Source organism: Rutidosis leptorrhynchoides, chromosome 2 (assembly GCF_046630445.1).
Source record: "Rutidosis leptorrhynchoides isolate AG116_Rl617_1_P2 chromosome 2, CSIRO_AGI_Rlap_v1, whole genome shotgun sequence".
Lineage (NCBI taxonomy): Eukaryota > Viridiplantae > Streptophyta > Magnoliopsida > Asterales > Asteraceae > Rutidosis > Rutidosis leptorrhynchoides.
The window spans coordinates 95,826,334-95,838,236 of record NC_092334.1 but is presented as its reverse complement, the minus strand read 5'-3'; the positions used below and the strand labels follow the sequence as shown (position 1 = coordinate 95,838,236).

Genomic DNA, 11,903 nt, shown 5'->3' with positions numbered 1-11,903 from the left:
ATTTCCAGAAGATTCGTCAACACCTTCAACAGCTTAAAATTTCGGGACGAAATTTATTTAACGGGTAGGTACTGTAGTGACCCGAACTTTTCCATGTTTATATATATTAATTGAGATTGATATTTACATGATTAAATGTTTCCAACATGTTAAGCAATCAAACTTGTTAAGACTTGATTAATTGAAATATGTTTCATATAGACAATTGACCACCCAAGTTGACCGGTAATTCACGAACGTTAAAACTTGTAAAAACTATATGATGACATATATATGGATATATATATAGTTAAAATGATACTATGATAAGTAAACATATCATTAAGTATATTAACAATGAACTACATATGTAAAAACAAGACTACTAACTTAATGATTTTTAAACGAGACATATATGTAACGATTATCGTTGTAAAGACATTTAATGTATATATATCATATTAAGAGATATTCATACATGATAATATCATGATAATATAATAATTTAAAATCTCATTTGATATTATAAACATTGGGTTAACAACATTTAACAAGATCGTTAACCTAAAGGTTTCAAAACAACACTTACATGTAACGACTAACGATGACTTAACGACTCAGTTAAAATGTATATACATGTAGTGTTTTAATATGTATTTATACACTTTTGAAAGACTTCAATACACTTATCAAAATACTTCTACTTAACAAAAATGCTTACAATTACATCCTCGTTCAGTTTCATCAACAATTCTACTCGTATGCACCCGTATTCGTACTCGTACAATACACAGCTTTTAGATGTATGTACTATTGGTATATACACTCCAATGATCAGCTATTAGCAGCCCATGTGAGTCACCTAACACATGTGGGAGCCATCATTTGGCAACTAGCATGAAATATCTCATAAAATTACAAAAATATGAGTAATCATTCATGACTTATTTACATGAAAACAAAATTACATATCCTTTATATCTAATCCATACACCAACGACCAAAAACACCTACAAACACTTTCATTCTTCAATTTTATTCATCTAATTGATTTCTCTCAAGTTCTATCTTCAACTTCTAAGTGTTCTTCATATATTCTACAAGTTCTAGTTACATAAAATCAAGAATACTTTCAAGTTTGCTAGCTCACTTCCAATCTTGTAAGGTGATCATCTAACCTCAAGAAATCTTTGTTTCTTACAGTAGGTTATCATTCTAATACAAGGTAATAATCATATTCAAACTTTGGTTCAATTTCTATAACTATAACAATCTTATTTCAAGTGATGATCTTACTTGAACTTGTTTTCGTGTCATGATTCTGCTTCAAGAACTTCGAGCCATCCAAGGATCCGTTGAAGCTAGATCCATTTTTCTCTTTTCCAGTAGGTTTATCCAAGGAACTTAAGGTAGTAATGATGTTCATAATATCATTCGATTCATACATATAAAGCTATCTTATTCGAAGGTTTAAACTTGTAATCACTAGAATATAGTTTAGTTAATTCTAAACTTGTTCGCAAACAAAAGTTAATCCTTCTAACTTGACTTTTAAAATCAACTAAATACATGTTCTATATCTATATGATATGCTAACTTAATGATTTAAAACCTGGAAACATGAAAAACACCGTAAAACCGGATTTACGCCGTCGTAGTAACACCGCGGGCTGTTTTGGGTTAGTTAATTAAAAACTATGATAAACTTTGATTTAAAAGTTGTTATTCTGAGAAAATGATTTTTATTATGAACATGAAACTATATCCAAAAATTATGATTAAACTCAAAGTGGAAGTATGTTTTCTAAAATGGTCATCTAGACGTCGTTCTTTCGACTGAAATGACTACCTTTACAAAAACGACTTGTAACTTATTTTTCTGACTATAAACCTATACTTTTTATGTTTAGATTCATAAAATAGAGTTCAATATGAAACCATAGCAATTTGATTCACTCAAAACGGATTTAAAATGAAGAAGTTATGGGTAAAACAAGATTGGATAATTTTTCTCATTTTAGCTACGTGAAAATTGGTAACAAATCTATTCCAACCATAACTTAATCAACTTGTATTGTATATTATGTAATCTTGAGATACCATATACACCTATACAATATTTCGACCTATCATGTTGACACATCTATATATATTTCGGAACAACCATAGACACTCTATATGTGAATGTTGGAGTTAGCTATACAGGGTTGAGGTTGATTCCAAAATATATATTGTTTGAGTTGTGATCAATACTGAGATACGTATACACTGGGTCGTGGATTGATTCAAGATAATATTTATCGATTTATTTCTGTACATCTAACTGTGGACAACTAGTTGTAGGTTACTAACGAGGACAGCTGACTTAATAAACTTAAAACATCAAAATATATTAAAAGTGTTGTAAATATATTTTGAACATACTTTGATATATATGTATATATTGTTATAGGTTCGTGAATCAACCAGTGGCCAAGTCTTACTTCCCGACGAAGTAAAAATCTGTGAAAGTGAGTTATAGTCCCACTTTTAAAATCTAATATTTTTGGGATGAGAATACATGCAGGTTTTATAAATGATTTACAAAATAGACACAAGTACGTGAAACTACATTCTATGGTTGAATTATCGAAATCGAATATGCCCCTTTTTATTAAGTCTGGTAATCTAAGAATTAGGGAACAGACACCCTAATTGACGCGAATCCTAAAGATAGATCTATTGGGCCTAACAAACCCCATCCAAAGTACCGGATGCTTTAGTACTTCGAAATTTATATCATATCCGAAGGGTGTCCCGGAATGATGGGGATATTCTTATATATGCATCTTGTTAATGTCGGTTACCAGGTGTTCACAATATGAATGATTTTTATCTCTATGTATGGGATGTGTATTGAAATATGAAATCTTGTGGTCTATTATTATGATTTGATATATATAGGTTAAACCTATAACTCACCAACATTTTTGTTGACGTTTTAAGCATGTTTATTCTCAGGTGATTATTAAGAGCTTCCGCTGTTGCATACTTAAATAAGGACGAGATTTGGAGTCCATGCTTGTATGATATTATGTAAAAACTGCATTCAAGAAACTTATTTTGTTGTAACATATTTGTATTGTAAACCATTATGTAATGGTCGTGTGTAAACAGGATATTTTAGGTTATCATTATTTGATAATCTACGTAAAGCTTTTTAAACCTTTATTGATGAAATAAAGGTGGTTTGTTTTAAAATGAATGCAGTCTTTGAAAAACGTCTCATATAGAGGTCAAAACCTCGCAACGAAATCAATTAATATGGAACGTTTTTAATCAATAAGAACGGGACATTTCAACGGGTTTGTTCAACCAGTCTCTTTCACTTGCTTCAAATGAGATTTCTATTTTTTTCCAATCCCTAACCTTTCTCACTTTCGTCATCACGTTCTCACTTGTTACCATAGTTATGGTTTTTTCCGCTTCTCCTGCTTTTGGTTCGCTTTTCTTTTGCCACGGATATTCTTTTTCCTGTCTTGATTTATGGCCTTCTGCTTTAGCCGATTTCTTTAAATGCTGCAACCTTCCCTTTTTTAGTTCTGCAACCACCCTGTCGATTAACTGCCTACACTTATTAGTTTCATGACCAAAATCATCATGAAAATCACAAAATTTGGTTTTGTCCTTTTTTGCATAATCGGGTAGTGGTGCTGGAGCTTCGAATGTTTTACACACTGACTCAGTTGCCAATATCTCCTTTGGTGTTTTGCTGAGGTCTTTTATGATTGCATAATTATCGTCGTGGACACTCTTGCTTCTGTAATTGCCACCTCCTCTGCTGTTGTTGTACCGTCGGTACTTATTGTTATTGTTGTAACTTCCGCCTTTGAGAGGGCTATTATTATTATATCTCTTTGCAGACCCAGAGCTCTTGCCCTGATCGCGATGATGATCATCATCATTATTCCTGCCCAGATAGCTTTTTCCGCAATTTTGCGTTATATCTTCTTGCGCCCGCATGTAATCATGTGCTTCCTTTATTGCTTTCGCAAATGTTTGTGGAACTTTCCTTCGCAACCTCTGCCACAAAGACAGGTGATTTTCTGTATCAAGGCAGTGTATAAATCCTGACACCTTTTGGCTTTCTGGTAGATCTGGTATTTTAGCCACTTCCTTTGTGTACCTATCAATAATCTCACCCAAAGATTCTTTGAGTTTTTGCTTTATGTCATGGCATTCCACGTGAGTTCTTCTTCGTGCACGCAGACTATGAAAATTAAGTAGAAACCGAGATCTTAAATCTGCATAACCTGTTATGCTTCTGGGAGTTAAATTGTTGAACCACTCCTGCGCCACTCCTTGCAGCACAATTGGTAGCATGTGACATGCTACCGCGTCTCCCCAATTGTGGGTTCTCGCCGTTCCCTCAAACCTTTGTAGGAAGTCATCATGATCAGACAACCCATCATAGCTTCCTAATGTTAATGGTATTACATGTGCTTCCGGAAAAGGATGATTCGCTATGTGTGCGGCGAACTTTTCTGTAGTTGGAGCCACCTCTAGAGATTGCCTTGCTTTATGCCCTTGCATTACTGCAAACTAGTTTTGCACAAACTCCTGAAATCGCGCTGGCTCATTGAGTGCTTGCGCTAGGTGTGGAGGTGCAACTTGCTGCAATTGTGAAATAAAATTATTCGAGCTGCTTGGCTCCAGCGGATTATAAGGGCACTCCCCTCATCACCCTGGTGTTGAGTTCGCATTAACCCACCTACATTTGGTTGGGGTGGTGCATAGGTCATCTTTACTTGTAGCGGCGCTACTGTAATATACGAACCATCTAGGTTTCTCAAACCCAATCTTCTAATTTCTTCTTGCGCACTTGCCGGGGTAACCCTCAAAGTTTGAGTTCCTGGTTCCACCGTTGTGATAATTGGGATTGTTCCTACATACGTAGTTTTTTCTATTAGCTTGGCACCACTTGGAGGAGAGTCATACCCGTCGTCTGTTTCTTTAGAGCGTATATAGCTCATGCTGGCTGGAGATCCGAAACTTATTTTTTCCAGAGACTTCGTGCGTCCCGTTTTCGTTTCTTTGAAACGTATATAGCTAGTTTCTACCGCTGGAGGCGTATCTTCCCCATCACTCTGCAGCCGTTCACTTTCTGTCCCTGCCGTGATTGGAGGAACCGTTTTTTCAGTCACGGCGCCTGTCAGCCCCGTTAGGATAGCTTCTGTCGAAGGAGGTTTTGACACCTTTTTCCCTTCTACCACAGATGCCTGTTTTGATGTTTGTGCAGGTGTTCGTTGACCTGTAAATGTCTAAAAAGTCGGTTTCGAACCTTTGTTGCCCGCCATTGATCTGAATTAGGTGAATTACCTGAAATTGACCGATTAGTGTGAATAAAAAAAAATATTTTATGGAAAACACAAAAACGAATTATATTCAATATGAATTTCCTTCTTGTTCATGTAACCGGTCCCACGGATGGCGCCAAATGATCAAGCATATTTTCACGGGGTCAAGGTGAACTTACGCTTGAGTGCATAAAGGGGTTTAAGGACTAACAATATTCGAACCTCCGACACTTAGTCGTGGATAACCCATATCGGTATCGTTTCGATTCCGACAGGGTGGCCGATTTGAGAGTCTACCAACAACCTAGCATACGAGGTTGAGTGGTCCAAAGACATGAAGGTTTTATAGTTCGAGACATACCTGAAAGTCTTTAAGATCGTAAGAAGCTTAGTCGTACGATGGAGATTTGTATGTTGTGGTTTACGTATGAGTAAACGAATGAATATATATATATATATATATATATATATATATATATATATATATATATATATTAGGGTTTATGAGTTATGTATTTATAGGCTCATGAATTAGGGTTTCAGTAGAATCTCTTCCCTAATTAAATGTAATCTTATCCCAACTAACTTTCATTATTTAAGGAAAAGAATCTGAATTGATTATACCGTACATTCTTCTAGAATGTACCGGACCCTTATGCAAGTATACGAAACTTGCATCAGATGGTATAGGCGCACAAGGTGCGGCTATACCCGTGCCATATGCCTTACATGGCAGTTTATGTGCGGTTTAGGGATTTGGATGCACAATACGCACAATCTTGCGGATATGCGTATCATTAGTGGTCAAAAGAAATTAATTTACTTAGTGGATTCGAACCCATGACCCCCACTTTTGATGGGTAGAAACTAATCACATTACAACCACACGTGGTTAATGTTTTTCATGCTCGTAATACGTGTGAAATACATGGCCCAACTAGGTTATCCTGTAACCGTTTCAGACCAGTTAGAACTTAGACATACAAGTAAAAAAAATGACAAATAAACACAAAACACAAACATGTGGAAATAGAGAGACGAAGAGAGACTAGTTGATACTCGTTCATCTTGGTTTATATTCTATGCAAATACAAGTAGGGAATAGCGAGCTATGCGTAGTGAAAGTTTTTTCACTTGTGCTTGATTTTCTCTTGTGATCTAAACAATGGGTCAATTCCGCTAGAATTGGTGGGTACAGTTCTGAATACTCAATTTCCAACATTTTATTAGTCTTGTTTCAACTTATTGGTTTGCAAGATTATGAAAACAGTCTGTTTAGATTCCTTTTGTTTAAAAATGTCTCCAAATGAAATATTGGAATTTTGGATGTGAAATAATTATGACAAGTAGCCAACTAGAAATGTCAATAAAATAAATTGTTACATTCCGAATTTCGTTCTCGAGTTTTATTCGCACGTTTACCGTTTTGGCTATAACTCTCTCATAAAAGCTCTAATTGAGGTGATTCAAAAGCCCAAAACTCACAACTCGAAAATGAATGATTTAGGATAAATTATGGGGGCCACCATATATGTACGATGGAGAGCCGTACAAATGCAGTGGACACGCTGTTTTGAATAGCTTTTGCCAAAAGTTGAAATTTGAAAGTGTTAAAGTGCAGCATCATCAAAAGAGGCAACAAAGTCAAATAACCATATTTGATTATTTGACTTATTGGGATCAGATTCTAGCTTCATCATTTCCCAATTTAAAGTCACAAGGGTCAACTAAATGCCAAGAATAACAGCTCAAAAGCTTGCATCGTTCCACATTTGTATTGGGGGTCCCAAGAGCATAATTGGTTTCTACCCACTTGGAGCCTACCCACTTTAGGATTTAGCCGTTATGTGTTTTGTGTATATAACACTTAGTAGTATGGAAACTAGAAATCAATTCAGCTTGTATAACATTCATTTATCATACAAACGATCAATTTCTTACAAATATCATGGTATCAGAGCTAACGGTGTAGATCCTTGATCTTAACACTCGTTTTTTCTGCCTCAAATCATTTACCATTAAGGGTTGCCATGTCTTTCGAAGGTAACCCAGTCAATTCAAGCTCAACAGACAGCACCCAAAACCCACAAAATCATGATTTATCAAGTCAGCTTGCTGATTTCTTAAAAATCAGCCTTCAAACACAACCAAAACTGTCAGAGAGCTTAAAAATCAATTTGAGTTTATCAAGTCAGAATTATACACTTTGGTCCAGGATGATTAAGGTGGCCATAGGAGGAAAATCAAAAAACCTCCTTAAACAACTTACATCAAGTCCACCAGAAAGTGACGATCCAAACTTTGAAAAATGGGAACAAGATGATCTTGTTATTTTTTCATGGCTTATCTAGAACATAGAGCCTAACCTCGCAAGTAACTTGACTGAGTTTCCCACAGCCAAGGCATTGTGGGATGCCCTATTCACCACTTACAGCAGTGGCAAAGATAAGCTTCAAAATTTTGACCTCCATGTTAAAGCAAACGATATGAAACAACTTAACATGTCACTCTCAGATTTATGGATCACGATGCAAGGGATTTGGGGAGAAATAGATCGAAGAGATCCTAATCCCATGAAATGTTCCACTGACATCGTGACCTACAATCAAATAAGAGCTGAGCAAAAATTGTTTCAATTTTTAAATGCACTCGATCAACAACATGATACTATAAAGAGAGAACTGTTAAGATTAGAGCCTTTACCAATAGCAGAAGAAGCATACGCAGCTGTGATAAAAGAAATTGCACACCAGATGATTTTAGGGCAAACCAACACAGCAAGTCAAAGTCAGAATCATGGAGTGGGTGTCGGATTAGCAGCCGCCAACAAAACTGGAGGATTAGGGCTTGCTGCAAAACCCAATTGGCATCCACCATCCAAATTCGACAAATCCAAGCTGAAGTGTGCAAGGTGTGGCAAATCTAGTCACACCATCGAACAATGCTTCGAAATTAAAGGGTATCCTGAATGGTGGAAAAAATCGGGCAAAGGCAAAGCATCGACGGCAGCGGCGGCCGATGAAACCACCACCACCACCACCGATCCTGGATTCGGCGGTATTGCTACCACCTCAACACCTATCGGTACAAAATTCCTCTATTCTCTATTTTCAAAAAATAGGGTTTGTGAATCGATAAATGTAAATGTAGAACACGAGAACCAGGGACATGGGATACATAAACAAGTAAACAAATTATATGGGAAAAATAAACATTTAAATATGGGAAAGGTAAACAAATTAGATAGAAAAGGTAAACATGTGAACCCACTTGGGAAGAATAAACAATTAAATAAGATTAAAGTGGAAACAAATCGGTGGGATATACATGTGAACTCACATGGGAAAAATAATAAACATTTAAATAAAATTAAAGGGATAAAAAACCGATGGGAAAGGTCTAGTACACAGGCCAACCTAAATGGGCTTAATGAAAAGCCTACTATGAGAATGGGGTGCAAGATGGATGGGTTTCAGCTGAATAAAAAGTCCACTAAGGGTGTGAGGTGGGCTGTTTTTAAAAGGCCAGCAAATAATCCTATTAATACTACAAATGGGCCAGCCTGTTCTAAATTACATATGAGTCCAAAAAATATAAATAACTTTAAACCCGGGTCCGTTATTCCTTGTCAAAATACATATTCAGTCTTAGCAAAAATACAAAGTGATTTTGAAAATCCTCCTAAAGCCAACGTTGTGTCAAACAATTTAAAAACCACGTCATGGATATTTGATTGTGGGGCAACAGACACTATGACATTTGATGAAAAAGATATTGTTTTTAAAACTAAACCTAGGAAAAATAAAGTACAAACGGCAAACGGTGAAATTGTCCAAGTTAAAAGTGGCAGTACTATCGAAATTTCACCAACTATTAAACTACCTAATTGTCTATATATTCCAGCTTTATCTCATAAGCTGCTATCGATAAGTCATGTTACAAAAGAATTAAACTGTAAAGTTCTGATGTATCCGACTTTCTGCATCTTGCAGGACATTCGGACAGGACTGTTGATTGGGCGTGGCACTGAAAAAGGGGGGTTATACTATGTTGACGAGGTTTCTCAACAAGGTACCGTGTCACTTGCTCACGGAACTCCTACGAGGGAAGCCTGATTATGGCATAGAAGATTGGGTCATCCATCAGCTGGATATTTACATGCTTTATTTCCTAGTTTGTTTCCGTCAAATGTTGTTTTAAATTGTGAAACATGTATATTGGCCAAAAGCCACCGTAGTACATTTAAACCTAGTAATACTAGAAAAGATGTACCTTTTTCTCTAATTCATTCTGATGTGTGGGGTCCAGCTCTAGTTATTGGGGGAGGAAATTTGCGGTATTTTGTCCTTTTTATTGACGATCACACAAGAATGACATGGATTTATTTCTTAACACACAAATCCGAAGTTTTTGAGAAATTCACTCACTTTTATAAAATGGTTCAAACTCAATTTAATAAAAATATACAAATCTTACGATATGATAATGGGGGTGAGTTTGTCAATTCCTCCATGAAACTTTTTTGCGAACAAAATGGGATTATTCACCAAACCTCTTGTGCTCATACTCCCGAACAAAACGGAGTAGCTAAACGCAAAAACAGACTACTTTTAGAAATGTTGAGAGCCTTATTAATTGAATCTAAAGTTCCAAAGGGTTTCTGGCCTGAAGCCCTAGCTTCCGCGACATATCTTATTAATCGGTTACCTACTAAGATTTTGGGCATAAACACCCCTAGAGATACTTTGTCTCAATTCCACACTCTACCAACCTCATTGAACATTGAACCACGGATAATCGGGTGTTCTGTCTTTGTTCATATTTCAAAGACTGAACGCACTAAACTTGACCCGTGTGCCGAAAAGTGTGTTATGGTTGGTTATGGCATAAATCAAAAAGGGTATCGGTGTTATAGTCGTAGGAAACGTCATGTCCTCACTACAATGAACTGCAACTTTATAGAAACCGAATACTTTTATAATACCCAACTCACGAGTGAGGGGGAGAAAGAGGATAATGACACTCTCAGTTGGATAACCTGGATACCCAAGTCTGACAATATTCAAACACCAACACCCAATCTTGATACAAATCTTGACTCTGTAATCACTAAAATCATGATACAAATCTTGATCCTGAACCACCCAATCTTGATACAAATCTTGACTCTGAATCACCAAATCCTGATACAAATCTTGATCCTGAATCTTCAAACATTGAACCAAATGAAATCCAGTCAAATAATGAACAAGGAGAACATAATAGTCCGACTTCTGCTGAAACTACAGAAAGATATGTCCTACCACAGAGAGTTAACAGAGGGGTACCACCAAAGAGATACTCTCCAGAGAAAGAAGCTCAAAGATCAAGATATCCAATGGCTAATATTGCACAAGGAAATCTATCTAGTGAAGCACAGAAATTCAAATCTGCGTTATACTCCGAAGAAATTCCAGCTACTTTTGATCAAGCAATGAAATCCAACAAATGGAGACAAGCGATGAAAGAAGAAATAGAAGCACTTAAGAAAAATGATACATGGGAGAAGTGTACCATTCCTCAAGGAAAAAAACCCGTAGGGTGCCGATGGGTATTTACAATAAAACGCAAACCAGATGGCACCGTTGAGCGATATAAAGCTCGTCTTGTTGCCAAAGGGTACACTCAGACCTATGGAATAGATTATTCTGAGACTTTCTCCCCGGTGGCAAAGATTGATACTATCAGAGTTATTTTCTCTATCGCCGCAAATGAAGACTGGCCGCTTCACTAATTTGATGTAAAGAATGCTTTCCTTCATGGTAAATTAAAAAAAGAAGTGTACATGGAAGCTCCACCTGGATTTGCGGGAAACTTCAAAAATAGGGAAGTTTGTCGACTTAGAAAATATTTATATGGGTTAAAACAATCTCCACGGGCATGGTTTGGGAAATTTATGTTATTTATGAAAAATATGTTTTCAAACAAAGTAACTCGGATCATACTCTATTTTTAAAACGAAAAGGAAACCTAATCACATGTTTAATAATTTATGTTGATGATATGATAATGACAGGAAATGATAAAGAAGAAATTTCTACTTTAAAATCAAACTTGTTTAAAGAATTTGAAATGAAAGACTTAGGTAAACTCAAATATTTCTTAGGGATTGAAGTATTAAGATCCCAACAGGGAATATTTATTTGCCAAAAGAAATACACTCTTGATTTCCTCGCAGAGACATGTATGATTGACTGTAAACCTGCCGGCACTCCTATGATTCCAAACCAAAAGCTGTATATGGAAGATGAAGCTGATCTTGCTGATAAAGGACAGTATCAAAGGATGGTGGGAAAACTCATCTACCTTTGCTCATAATCGACCAGATATAGCGCATGCAGTAGGAGTTGTGAGTCAATTCATGCATCAACCACAAGTTCACCATATGGAAGCTGTAATGAGAATCATCAGATACTTAAAGAAGACAGCGGACCATGGAGTTGTTTTTAAAGGGAATGGACATCTAAAGACTCAAATATATACTGATGCAAGTTGGGCTGGAGAAAAAGGGGATAGGAAATCTACATCCGGATTCTTCACACTCGTCGG

General features: G+C 36.3%; 1 protein-coding gene across 1 annotated transcript; it reads left to right on the top strand.

Annotated features, from left to right (window-relative positions):
• Positions 1 to 11,363: 11,363 nt before the first annotated feature.
• On the top strand, positions 11,364 to 11,672 carry LOC139888102 (uncharacterized mitochondrial protein AtMg00810-like). Its single transcript, XM_071871135.1, has one exon. The coding sequence runs from the start codon at positions 11,364 to 11,366 to the stop codon at positions 11,670 to 11,672; it is 309 nt and encodes a 102-aa protein (XP_071727236.1).
• The last annotated feature ends 231 nt before the right edge of the window (positions 11,673 to 11,903 follow it).

Coding starts and splice junctions, on each gene's coding strand:
- LOC139888102 (XM_071871135.1), top strand. CDS start 11,364: ATGACAGGAAATGATAAAGAAGAAATTTCTACTTTAAAATCAAACTTG.